At 39.8% G+C, this 14551-nt stretch overlaps 1 protein-coding gene across 2 annotated transcripts in view; it reads left to right on the top strand.

Annotated features, from left to right (window-relative positions):
- The window catches only part of ARHGAP15 (Rho GTPase activating protein 15), a 333198-nt gene extending 326441 nt beyond the window's left edge, over positions 1 to 6757 (top strand). For both annotated transcript variants that reach the window (XM_054830636.1, XM_054830637.1), the window contains one exon: positions 5454 to 6757. In XM_054830636.1, coding sequence (XP_054686611.1) covers positions 5454 to 5637 — 184 coding nt within the window. In that variant the 3' untranslated portion in view covers positions 5638 to 6757. The remainder of the gene's footprint in view (positions 1 to 5453) is intronic.
- Positions 6758 to 14551: the final 7794 nt, after the last annotated feature.

Genomic DNA, 14551 nt, shown 5'->3' with positions numbered 1-14551 from the left:
CTCTCAAGATGGGGTTAAGCAGCGCACACGCCCTGCACCCTTCCTCCACAGTGGGCACATTTTGCTGCCTGTCCTAAGCTGGTATATCCAGCTGGATATGGATATCTCTGCAAGGCTTTGACCTGCTATAGAAGGACACCTATTTGTGTTTTAAGAGGACTCTCAAAGCCAAACTTTGTAGTTCAGTTGTCTTTTTTTGTACCCAAAACCACTTAAGTTCTTCCTGAAGAATAACTACTATAGCTGAACTGAACTAAGTTTACATCAGAAAATGATGTTGCAGTAATATGCTGTATCTCAGGAAAGTATGTAACAGGCCTTAAACGGAAAGGAAATACATTCAGAAGAAACCCGATAGTTTATCTGTGCATCGTTTCGTACTTGTGCTTCCTTCCTAACACTGAAAAACCCATCTGCAAAAGCCCTGCCAAAATGTGCTCATACACACACAGACATTATCACTTCGTAGGATGGTACGTTTTATTATCAGGTTATTTTCCAGTACATTTGGCACAGTTAAGGTAAGTATATTAACTTTACTTCCAAATAAAGAAAACAAAGTTGTACTGAATGTCTCAGCCATTGTCAATGAGTTAAGAACTGACAGGAGGTCCAAGTAATCAACCTTGTCTACTGCGCTGAGCTTTCCCCTGGGACACCTCTTCTGATCATACAATGTATCTGACTGGCATGGAAGTAGAATTGCTTTCAATAAAGATTTTATTTCAAGGTTGGATGATTCCTTCCCAAATGTCTTGTCACTAAAGTAAAGTACCTAATACCTGTTATTTTTTAACTCCTATGAACCAGCCTTTGGGAAGGAGAGGAGCATAAAATGTTGAGCTACAAACTGTTCATCATAACAGTCAAATTTTAACACGTTCAAATTGATTGGGAGCCCTGCAATAGCAAAAGTCAGAAAACTCCCGCATAAAACCTGGCCCATAACGGTGCAGTGAAAATGTCTGTTAACAGCGTTAGAGTTGAGGTATGCTGAAGGCAGCTGAGCCATTCCCAGGGCCGAGTACTTAAGCTAAAACATTACATTTGCATATGCCTGAGTATGTATAGGAAACAGATATTGGGTAATTTGAGGATACTTATTGGTAAAGTGAATCGATGGGATGTGCAGACTTTGACCCATTAAGGCAGTTCATAGGAACTTACACATCAAATCAGCCCCGTTGTCCGTCAGGATGAGCAGCTCTGGCCATGACAGTGGTCGCTAGCACTCAAATGGGCTGCCATGGAATAATCCACTTAGACAGGAGTTGGTTCCTAACTCTGTAAGGTTAGTTATACCAAGAGGACAGATGTCACAAATAGGTCTTTTTTTTCACCTTTCTGGGGTTTTCTTTATTCCCAGGCATCTTTAATTTTTCTTGCGCTCTGTTTAGATCTTGGTTTCTGTCTCTCGTGGCAGTGACTTCCCTAGTTAAATAAAATATTGTGCATAATGCTGGTGGACAGGATTCTGATAAGATCAAAACCTACTTGCATCCTTTGGTCCTCTACTGAATTCAGAGGATGGCATTTCCTACACCTGCCATTCTGGCCCATAATATTTTACCAGGTGACCCATTCTTACTCTTCTGATCCCCTCATTTTGTACATGTTGCACATCAGTCATAGTCTACATTAGCAATTCGTGGAAGAGCAGCAGGATTGTCTTATTGAAAAGTTACCCTTAGATATCATTTAAAAGACTAAGAGAGTACCAGGCATGGTTAAAACCAGTTTTGCTAAGGGTAGAAGTGCCTCTGACCTTAAAGAAACTTAAATCTTCATGGGCTGGAAAAGGCTAAGAAAGCAAGACTGAGTAGTTCTCAATGCAGCTAGCAGAGGACAGCCCTACCCTCAAACACTCTCCAGCTGATGGTAAAACTGTGCCCTTTCCAATGGGGGTTTCCTCCTGAAGTACGCTGACTTCTCTCTCTAATATTTTATGTGCAGTAGGAACATTAAAATGAGGAATCAGAGTCACTGTTGAAATGCTTTCCCCTCCTTAGCAGTTACTACGGAGTAAAAATGGATGAAGAACATTTCCTAACACCTAGTGTGTTTGAAGCAATAATCCAGTGTGCTTTCTGAATGTCAAAATTAATAATGATTTTATTTAGAGAGTTTGAAAAGTGTAGGTTTAATGGAACTAGAGAGCCAAACTCACCATACAATGACCCTCTTAGCTGTAGAGTTGCCCTGCTCTCAGTCACACGTTTTCCAGCTTACGGTTGCCTTGGCAACAGCCAAAGCATAAATTCCCAGTATTTTTGCTTATATATCTGCCATTGACACTAGAGCCCTCCTATCAGGCACTTCTACTGTTCTAATACATGATTAATTTCATTACTCTTAATAATGAGAACTGTATTTCCTGTATATCTCCTGACTTGTGATCTTAAAGGACTGAAACCATTCTTGAACCTCACTTATTTGGGGGGAGAAAAAAAAATAAAAATATTGCACAGCATAACGCCCAGCAATTTCTTGTTGTGGTTCCAACATCTGCGGCACCAGATTATAGATTGTTTCTAAAAAAATCTTAAATTGATGGATCATTGCGCCTTTCATTCGGGCTTGACAAAAAGTAGCTCTGGCATTTGCTTTCACTTTTTATGTTGTAAATGGTGTATCACTCTTTCTGCTCTTTTTCTTGCCAAAAAAAGAATTTTCACTTAGCAGGTCCAGTAATAGCATTAAGTGTGCATATTTGTTTCTGGTTTGCTTTGACCTTTTCTCTTATGGACAGATGAAAAAAATATTAGTTATAGAATTTCATTGGTAAATATTTGTAATTTAAAAAGGCATAAGGTCCTAAACATAATTATTTTATTCAAGCTGAAATGAATTCCTTCCTTCTTTCCCTCCAGTAGCTGCATTTTATCACAGATTATTTAACTACTCAGTCTTACCATGTTTCCAAGTTTGCTTGGTTTATAGTTTTTTGTTATTATGGTCATCAAAACACATACAACTGCGTGAATAGATAGAAAATATCAAGAATTTCCAAGACATTTTATCAATACAAGAATTATTATTCTAGCATTAATCTTAGGGGTCCTAAATATATGCGGATGTTCTTAGTGCCACATTCTATATCGATGAACCACAACAGATAGCCGATTCCTCTCCATCGCCAATGCACACCATATGCATCCTCCCTTCGCTTCCTGCCATACCCTCGCCTCCTGAGAGCTGAGTGGCTGCAGACCATGTGTTGGCAATGCCTGGACTCAAACAGGACTTTGCATGCAGGATGGCATCTCCAGGAAAAACAAGGAGAAGTATTCTGCTTCAGAAAGATGGCAAACAAGACAGAGGGGTTGGCCATCCATTTTCTGTGTCCACATCAGAAACATACGATCTCGACATCTTGCTCCAAATTTTTCAGATCAAGGAAGTCAGTACCCTCCCCTCCCTTCAGTAAATTGAACTCTGTCACCGCTGTTCATCCTGACCATGTTCATGCATGGTCCACTGCCTCCTTCTCCCTGCAAGGTGTTTCTCCTCCAGCTTCATTAATGCTGTCCGTTATCAACACCACTTCATTGCAAAGCCATTGGCTGATGCTAAATTGATGATCTCTAAAGTTACACAAGATACAGCTCATGAACATGGTTTTTTACCCCTGGTGAATTATCATCTCTAGCCATGCTGATGTCATCTGCAAATGCTTCACAAGGTTTCCAGCTTCTACTATGTAACAAGCTCAACAGACATCAAGTCTTTCTCACAGGGAGGCCCCAAGCTTGATGTATGTGCTTCTGCATAAGTGGCATTAAGCAAAACCACCTCATCACCTCTGCAACAAACATTTTTAATTGTGATAAAGATGTGTGATGTCCATCAGTTGCCCACACAGTCATTTGGCAACAAAATGACTAACTTTTAAGACTTTCCGAACTCCTAAGAGAAGAAATGATATGTTAATATTACCACAGAGGAAATAGATTATTTTTTTTTAATTATAATAAAGATGCTATATTTTAAGCCAATCTGATTAATGCCATATGGAGAGCGTTTTGTGGAATGGACACCACGGTTACAAGCATGAGCCAGAACTAAGTAATGCTTCCTATTTATATATGGGAAAAAACCCAAGTGTTGATGTTCAAGGAATGTGGTAAACGACAAGATTGGCAGAAATCCACAAGATGATGCTCTTTGCTGTGTGACCCACCCACTAACATGAAAGAAACCTTTTTTTTTTTAAGTGACTAAAGCCATTAAGTCTCATGAAGTTTCTTCACTTATAGTGTAGCTTGCTGTAAATTCAACAACAGGTACGAGAAAACAGAGACAGCTGTGATGATTTTTAAATTATTGCCTCAATTTTAAAAAAGTAAATGAGTGACAATAAGAGGGGGAAAAAGCAGAACCCAGCTTCATCAGTCTACTTTGAATATTTAAGTTGAAACTAACAGGTTAAGGATGCATCCGTAAATTCAAACATTTACATATTAAAGTCACATTTAGTTCACATTTCTTGGTAGAGTTGTGCAATTTATTTGGCAAATATGTATTTTCATTAATAGTCTTTCAAACCTAGGAAATATTATATGTTCTGTAGGGTTGAGGGAAATGGATTTCTACTTAGTTTGTACTCACCGCTGCAGAGATTTATGCGAAACTGCCTACCTAAACTCCATCCATTAAACCTACATTGTTCTTAGACCAGACTTCTCCATCCTTAATGTCATTTCCACAAGAATATTAAGTCTTAGTACAGACATAAGATCAACTTTTAATAATAATAGTCCTCCTCTTGTAATTTTGTGGGTAATAAAGATATCAAAGGTTATAATCCTTACCATTATTTTCTAAGTCATCTCATTAAGGTATGTGGTCTCAGTGTCTTTCAAGAAACTTTGTGTCAGGATAAGGCATGCAAAAGTCTTTAGTTATATAAATTTCACAATCCATTTCAGACCATGCTAACTTTATTGGATTTAAATTAGCAGAAGGAACGTGTTTTATATGAGCTTTATATTAAGGGGCTTTTTTTTTTTGTTTCCCAACTCTTTCAGTGCTGGAGACCACGTTAAGAGAAGCAGGAAAGCTTCTCCCTGGAGCCACCAAAACTGTTCACACCAAAATGCTCAATTCCTTAACATAAAGAGCAATCCCTATTTTCGGTATCTCAATGTAGGAGATTGGAAATTATACCTTTATAGCACACACAGTAACTAATATATATATACGATATAAAAGAATGGGGCTCTAGACCTCCACCCCACGCACAACTTGCTGACTGGGGGTGACTCTCCTTTCCTCATTTGTCAGGTTCGCAGAAGTTGTCTCTTTCCTCCCTCTTCTCTTTCTTTTTAATAACTAAACCAAACAGACGTCCCTGTTAGGAGGATCAGTAAAAAAGTGCCTCTATGTACTTCAAATGCAACAGCGACTCCTTTGACATCCCTCTTTTTTAACCAATTCTTTCCTTTCGTCAACAGGATAGCAGCCAAGGAATCCGTGAATCTTATGTCAACACAAAGCTTAGGAATTGTGTTTGGACCAACACTCCTTAGACCTGAAAAGGAGACAGGGAACATGGCAGTCCACATGCTGTACCAAAATCAGATAGTTGAACTTATGTTGAGTGAGTACAGCAAGATCTTCGGCTCTGAGGAAGACTGACAGACAGGGCCTGTTATTGAAAACGTTCACATCTGTCTTGATGTCTAATATTTTTACATTTCTGTAAACATATTTCTGAAATATTTCTTTTTCTTTCAAGTGACAGATGCCTCATTTTGTGAAAACTTAATGATGATTTTGTGTTTAATTTTCAAACATTGGAATAAAAAATATTGTCAACATTTGCCTATATGTATTCTGCATTAACCCTTTGAGAGTTTCATTATGCTAGCACTCCAAGTGTCACTTTTTTTGCAAGCTGAGCATACAGCATATGGCCAAAGACCATAGAAAATGCTGTTTACCAACATATGCAATGGCACAGAAAGACAAATAATAATTGAGGAGATTTGTGGAAAATGGATTAAGATATGTATATTAAAAGCAATGAATTAAAACAGTGATACCAGATCATTTGTAGCTAATCTGAGTATAATTTACCTTTCTCTTTGATATATATTGAAAGTTAAAGACATGATGAATAACCAATTTGCCTACCCTCAGAGTTCACAAAAAGATTACATTTAATACTTTTAAACACATTTAAAAAAAAACAAAACAAAACAAACAAACAAACACCAAATAACCAAAACGAGAATGTCACTATTTGCATAACAGTGCCTAAAAAAAATTAAAAACAAAATTGGAACTTTGGCATTTTTACTTAAACGCAGTACATGAAATGAAGACATTGCATGACTGCTCATTTTAATGTAACATCCATTTTGATTCTTCATCACACTGTACATCTGCCCGCTTTCCCCAGCTATCTCATGTTCTGTAGCATTTGTATTGTGCTCCTGAGGATGCTTTATTGGTGAACTACATTAAATTCATCTAGAAAGAACTTTAAAAAAAAGCCTTTTCATATGCCCTTAGGATTACTTGGCTAGACTTGAATCAATTTATGCATTTGATGGTTAGTTTCAGTTGTCATGGATAAACAAAAGGGTAACTGTCTAGAATATATCAAATATTGTTTCATTTTGAAATGTATGTTTCCAGCTATACACATCTCCTACCCTGTTTTGTAAAAGTATTCTGCTGATAAAATGTAGACTTATGTTTGACAGCTTTTTAATCAAGTTCAAAGAGAATAAATAAAACTAATCCAGTGTGGTAAAGAGTCTGTCTGGTTATCGATTTGTTCATAAAATGAAAAATAAACCATGTAAATAAGATGTGTGAAACACAGATCTAGAAGCAAATATTTAAAGCAATTAAAGACCCCAAAACATAGGATTAATGCATAGGTCTGCTGTGCATGAGAGATATGTCTTCAATATCACCTCAGCAGATCATGGATTACTTTAGTTTTTACTTAGCATCATTTTGCAAAATACAATCTTATTCAGAAAAGGTTGCTCCTCAGAGCGGTCATTTATGGAAACAAACATATAATGAGGCCTGATCACTAACTAAGACCAGGCTTCTTCATCAGGTACTAACACCAAGAAAACAAAAATTGGCCCCAAAATATTTTCTGACTTCATACATATCTGAAAAAAATCAAGCAAAACAGAGGGGTAGTGACTAGTAATTAAAATTAAAAACACAAAACCAAAATAACACCTACCCCATATCACAAATATTTAATATAATCATTTCTGAACAAAACTATAATGTTCTGGAGAACCCAAATCCACTTTACTTTCAAGAAAATATTTTTCATGTTAATGTCAAGCCATGAGTACTTAAACAGTAATGCTTTTCAGCATCGTCGTCTTTAGACTCTTTTAATAGCAACAAACCAGGCGCTGTTTATAGCCTGTGGAAATGACTGGAAGAAAGATAGTCAGAAGTTCAGTCTATTCCTTAATAAAGGCCATTCACATTATGGCCCCACGGGTGCTCACAATCATGCTATTGAAGTAATTTCTGCTATTACTGGAAATGAAAAGTTCACTTGTTACTTGGATCCTGTTGCACTCAGAAGAAAAGATTCTTAATTAATTAATTAATCTTCTTGTAAGCTTTCTTTGGAGCATGTAGACTCCTCTTTTCTTGTTTTTATAAGCAAGACAAGGCTCATGAAGTGAACCCATATCTTTCTAAGATCAGCTGGGTCTGATTGGGTGAGGGGACGAGGGGAAATCAAGCAAACTTTTGGACACATAAGCCTTTCTTCATTTTTGAAGAGTGCCTTAGATGAATTCTGTACAAATGTGTTGATTTCTCTACAAAATGCTTTGTTAAAGATAGAAGCCTGATAAGTGGGTAGCCAGTTCTGGGAGGACACAAGTGGGTCTCATCAGAGGAGCGTATACATCCGGGGCATATGGCAGATGTATATCCTTTCTCATCCCGACGACAGAAAGGAATAGCCATGCCTTGCTACCAAGCTGCTCCCTTCCCCAAGAGACTAGTCTTCTCACTGTTCTCTTTAATATCTACATGAAATCAGTGGGAAAAAATACTGATGCAACTATTAGTCAAAAAGCGAACCTCACAGCTCCTGCCACCAGCCCCTCAGGGTAGAAAGCAGCCGGACAAAAGATGGTAAGAGTGAAAAATAGAAAATTATTTGTAAGTCTGAACTGCAGTGAGGTTTCTTTTTCCTCCTGCTCAGGTAGTTTGCTCTTTGTTAACCAAACTCACAGCCGGGGGCTCCGATAGGCTCTCTTTTGTTGCTGGACACATACATTCGTAAATTCCAGAAGTGTCTAAGTTTGGCCTCTGTCCAGCATGACCAATTCACTGGGCCTATATCACCACCATATTGCTCCTCCAATTGTTACTTCTGAGAATATTTGTTATGACTTGGTAGCAGTTTTGCTCAAACTTTGCTAAATTTTTAGTGAGTCAAAATTAGACTTGCAGGAGACCTTTTTTTCAGGAGCTAGCTGCAGTTTGAGAAAGACCACAGACACCTTAAGCAAGGAGCTATCGCTGTTAATGGTAAATGCTCAGAAAAACGAAGGCTGAGAATGCAGCAGAGACAAATATGTCCAAGAATCACTGTGTTTATCTACCTCTTCTCCCTATACAGAGTATCTTCTATTCAAACTTGTGTGAAAAGACAGCTGTCGTAGTAACTGGGATTACTATAGCAAAAGGAGACACCAGAAAGAGATCTGTAATGGAACTGAAAAGGGCATTTCCAGCTAGAAAGATTTCTCGTTAAAATAAAAAACCAATTTATTGAATCTTAAACTTTTGCAAGAAAAAAATGTCAGTTTTTAACTCAAGAAATTCAACTGCAAAATAGAATTTCTGAGCAAACAATGAGAATGACAGACTGAGTTACAGCTAAAAGAGGATGTGTAAACTGCCCTGAACAAATTTTCATCCTTCTTTTTATTTACATATATACCTAAATATATTAAGAGCAACATGTATTTTAATAGTTCTTTAATTCTCTGCTAGGACAGCTGCAGTGCAGGTAACATTCAGCCTGTTTTTTTAAGCACCCCATGTTGCAACAGAGCCAAAGGCTGCCATTCAGCCCAAGGCACTCAAGAAGTTCAGCTAATCAACTCCTACATAGTACATAGACCATGGGTAGAGTTTGGAAGAAAGCAGGAAAGTAAGTTGGGACCACAATCACCACTGTAATCAGGCAGTGTATAGATTTTACATGGCTAATTCTCAGAAGAGGCTGAAAGACAAGCCTCAGGGAATGCACGTATTATCACAGCACAGCAGGTTCCCCTGCATCGCATTCCTGCTTCAGAAAGGAACGTGGAGCATAAGGAAGCTGAGCATAATCACAGATGCAGGTCTCAATCACAAGTCCTGGTTTTTGTAGGATGCATTCACGGGGCCCAGGGCAATGCTCGTTTTGCAGAACATAGGAACCTTCCCTAGCACTCACTTTGGATAAAAAAAAAATCAACCTTTCCCTAAGGACCAAGGGCAACACATAAGAAAAATCTCCAGCAAGTGGCCTGCTGAGGCTGGGCCATACCCAAACCCTTCACTGCTCAAGCCCTTGTTGGTCAGTAGGCTTCACCGAGGGAATGCTCACAGGGTGCTACTAAAGCTGCAAAATCATCCTCGTACCAATTCACCTTGTGTTACCACAACAAATTAATATACTCTACCGTTACTCACATACTGCATGCTATTTTCACACTCAGCAATTGAGTACTTCCAAATATACCTGAATTAATGCCCATTTTTCCTTATAGATCCCTGTTACAAAGATCTGGTTGCACACTGGATACAAAACATGAGCCTTCACTTCAGTTTTTCCCTCAAGACATATACTGAAGTTAAGATTTGCGCTCAAATCTCAAGACATGAGAATTGGGGATGCAATACCACTGCTGTGGCAGAAACTGAGGCACAGAGCCAGCCATGTCACAAGAGGACACTGCGTTTTGATGCTCATTTTATTCAGCCCCATTTTTATTTTTTTGTAATAGAAACTTTATATTCTACACCCTTACTTCCTCTGAATTCACCCATATAATCCAGTATTTGGGTTGTCACAGGCACTCAGCCCTGCTCATCAAGGGTAGGGTAGCCTCAGAAAGGAAACAGGAATAGGTAGAAATTTACCTTCCAAACTCTTAACCGTGGTGAAGTTTGCTGGCTTTCTGAAGTTTACTCTTAAACCCTCAGAAATACTTCAGAAGTGCAGGAAACGCGCCATCACACGGCAAAGCAGCCTGTCCATGCACCTCCAAAAAGCTTTGCGCACCCTGTAAAAGCTGGGGCGATATCTTACACCTTCAGAAGCTGACAGCTTTGTGTAATAAGTTTAAGAGGGACCATAAAACGCTGCAAGTTCAGAATGCGTGCCAATTAATTATCCACAAAACGCCACCATTTTAGAGCACGTTTCAGTTAATAAAAGACAGACTCATAAATTTCACATGATTCTCCTCCGCCTGCGTCAAAATACAATTCCTACGCTCGGCTCCTATCCATAAGTTTCTTGGCTGCGGGTCTGGGATGCAAAAAGGAGCGGCTATCTCCCCACCGGTGATTTCTATACCGTCTCAAAGCTCAGAAGCTTTCACAGCAGCAGCTCACAAGCTTTTTGAATGTTTTCTGGTCGTGATTTTGGGCAGGTGGAGGCGTGCCCTCTGGAAAGTGAGAGTGACCGTATTGAAAGCGGTTTGACCGATGCATTGCTCAGCCTCAGCAGTGAAACAGGTACAAGAAGTCCAAACGTTATGTCTTGCTTTCCCACAGGGGATGTTTCTTTGCAGCCCCAGGCAGCAAATGGTTTTAAGTAAATGGCTGAACAGCCTGTATACAGTTCTATCTTTATGTAGTTTCTGTCACTTATTATCCATTTTTAATCCTGCTAGGCTCTTTGTCTTAATGGTGTCTGATGAATTTCCCAGGTTAATTATGCACCATGTAAGAAAATATTTTACTTGTATCACTTTTAAATTCATTAGCTTTTAGTATTATTGTATAGCACTCCACTTGCTCTTGATTTATGTGAAAGGCTAAATAGGATCCTCTGACTGACCTCTCCTGGCAATTCACTCTCCTATATACCACTAGCGTATCACCTCTCATTTGTCTCTTAATCAATTTAACCTTCCCTCGCATGGAAGATCTGCCACACCTCTTATAACTTGCTCTGTCTTTCACTGGATACTCTGTGTATCTGTTCTGCCCTTTTGAACAAAACCCTAAGTATTCAAGGTGAAAGGATCCTCAATATTTTCATTATTGATCGCTTCTCAGCTCTTAAAAGAATCAAGTAGGTTGTTTGCATCTGATTGCTCCTCCGCACTGAAGAACTGAACCGTCCTTAGTGCTCTCCACGGACCAGACTCACAAGGGAACTTGAGGAATTAAACGCTATTTCTGGTCCCTACAGAGAACATAGCGCTGCTGGTTTCTACCTTGTGGCTATCTCACCTTGCAGATAAACAAATTTGCATCGGCAGCTTCAGCCACCCGACCTTAGCAGTCAGGAAGAGACTGCCTAGAGGCAGGTCTGCTTCTGTGCTGTGACCCAAAGCACTGGGAGCAGGAGGGACTGAGGGAGGCCTCAGCCTTCCCATAGGACCAATAATAATATACTTGTTTGTATAATAACAGCAACAACACACAACATACGCTTTGCATCTACCTCTGGTATGTCCCACGTATACGCAAAGCAAAGCCATCTCTGCGCGTGCACCATAGATCTTACCGATGGACACGGTTCTGCAGGGCTGACAGGTAATGGCAATTTCCTGACTGCTGGGATGGTAAAACCCCCTCTTCTAACCCCAAAACCCAATCCAAATTTAACTCCCTTTGCCACTTGGCAATAGTTAGAAAGTTCTAGATTGTCACAAATTTTCTGTTGTGAAAATATGTATTCAGCCTGGGAAGAAAATAAGTGCTGCATGGATCGGGTTAAAGGTATCTGGTACCTGCCTGAACACTTTCATCTTAATTTCTGAGCCCCTTGCAGTCTTTGTGACTTTGGCTTGCCCACAGGACTGCTTTTGCCTTTTGATTTTCAAAATTAAAATGAAGCCTATGTCAGCGCAGGGACGTGGACCTGGGATCTACGGCAAGATGAGCTAGGACCCTACACTGTGAGTCAGCTCCCTCCAGACAGCTGCACTCTCGGGTTGCATTGTCGTAGGCTGAAGATGAAGCACACAGGTGATACTTTACAGATACTTGTTTTTTAATTTGAGATCCACATTTAGCTGTGAGTCAGAAGCAATTTCACAGATACCGCGCAGACCCAGGACACGCGGTGCTGCAGGAATGCAGAGCTGACGATTACCCTGCTTCATAAGACACTCAAGTTCAGACAAAGCAACACAATAATATTGGTTAGTCTGGGTTTCCTGAGTGCTGTTGGTTGGAAAGCAAACCAAATTTCCTTTTGTGCTTGTGACATGCTTCACTTCAAATGCGAGAATTGAAAAGATAAGGCAGACACCTTAAACAAACATGCCCTAAGATGCAAAATACAAGCACCTTCTTGAGAACTCTAGTACTATTCTTTTTCACGTCATGTCTCTTTGAAGTGTAGATAGCCAAAAACATTGGCAATGCTTTCCCTCTGATGCTGCAGTTTTTGAGAGTATTATGCATATTGCAGATGCGGTTTTCTTGCACTAGATTGAAAAAAGAAATAATCTTATTAAAAATGTAAAAGGATTTCAGGGTTCTGTGCATACTCAGAGAAAAGAGAGATGTCAACAATAAACATGCCATCTGAACAATACGGAAGGACCTCTGTCCCATGGGCATAATAGATATTTTATTAATAACTTGCTTTTATATATTTTTCTCATTTCCCAAAACAAAGGGGGGAGGAAAAAAAAAAAACAAAACAGAAAAAAAAAGGAATTGGTTTGGAAATCAAAAAATTTCCTTGATGGGACAATTTAACATCCTCCCTGAAACACAAGAAGATGAACTGAAACCTGGTGCATTTTCTGGGTTCACATTCTCCTGCCCCAAGTGCTCTTCTACCTTCAAGGAAGCCCCTGGCACAGGGACAAAGACTCGCCAGTTGTCAAGAGTCTGTCATGGAGCACATTAGCTCCACCTAACAGATTAAAATTTGGACCTTTTAAGTGGCTTAGGCAGACTCAGCACAAGCATTGATGGAAAAGTCATGGGATGTTATGAGTTACTCATTGTCCGTGATTGCTGGACAGAGTGGAAGAAAGAACGACAGCGAGGACAGAGCCCTCTTTTTCCACTTTCTGGAAGAAACAGAGCAGCTACTGCCATAGCATTCTTTTCCTAATCTAAGTCAGCTGTTTTCTGTCAAGTAGAAGTTCCAGTGATGGATAAAGGAGAGAGATGTGTCTCTGCTCCTCTAGATACCTTCCACCCGAGCGCATGTCCAGACCTTTAGGCTCTGTCCACATCAAGAGACTAGGTCCAGGGAAGGGTAATCCTCCAGAGGTGGTTTGCACTTATTTATCACTCTCTCTGCCATTATATCATTTTTCCTTGCACATAGCCTGTATTTCAGATAATCTGAACTGCTTTGGCACTACTGTTCCTAGAGTACAGGTCCCCAGTAAACTAGTTTCTCAAATAACATCCCAAATGGCTTTAAGGAGGCTACACAAATATTGAGGGGGTCAGTGAAGATCAGGGACATGGGTTGTATTAAGGCAGAAAGAGCTTAAAGGAAATTTCCTCTTCATTTTCTGACAATGTACATGACCCATGTTATTATGGAAAAACACATATTTTTTGGATGCTCTACCTGTACAAATAGGGTCTTTCCTACGGAAACAGCTGCTGCTGGAGAAATCTGTGATCCTGTTAAATGCAAAGACAGACGAAGGCTTCACCTCAGAAGCAATGCCATTTTCCCCTAAGATCATCAGCAGGCGCTTGCTAGGTAAACATGGCTTTGAAATAAATAATGGAGAGAGGTGAACCTTGAGATCCATGGCCTAAGGGTCTGCAGGCCAAGCCAGGACAGTGCTGTACACTCTGCTCAGGCACCCTGCAGTAGCCAGCATTACAAGAAACTACCTAAAAAGTCCTTTCCAGGATGCAGAATTTCCTATTTACTTGTATAAGGCTTTGATTGCTTTATATCCCAAATAGTTTCTACCCAACCAGACCTTAGATTTTACCTTGTGAAGACCAAAACTTTTTTTAATCCCTTCTTATCTGTACAGTTGGGGATTCATTCATAAAAGATTTTGAGCATTTGACCCCAAACATGCCCGAGTGCAGAAGGAATCTATCACTTGCATATCAGGTCGGATTGCCTTTTTCTGCCTTAATTCAAGCGCACTTTGCAAGGCTACCGGGGTCACAAGTTGTGCTTCTTGCCTTCCCTACGGCCGCTCTCCTGTGGAAGGGACCAGGAGAACTTACTGGAGAGACAGAAGAAAAAAGCTGTCTAATTAAGAAGCAAGCGTGCATCTGTCTCAGGCCACTTGCCAAGCATAATGTGTGTGTGGGGGGGCAAATCTTCTGCTATTAGAAACTGCTCCTTTTGGATTCGTCGACTGCAGTAGCA

The sequence above is a fragment of the Grus americana genome, chromosome 6, assembly GCF_028858705.1.
Source record: "Grus americana isolate bGruAme1 chromosome 6, bGruAme1.mat, whole genome shotgun sequence".
NCBI classification, from domain to species: domain Eukaryota; kingdom Metazoa; phylum Chordata; class Aves; order Gruiformes; family Gruidae; genus Grus; species Grus americana.
This window is presented reverse-complemented; position numbering and strand designations above follow the sequence as displayed.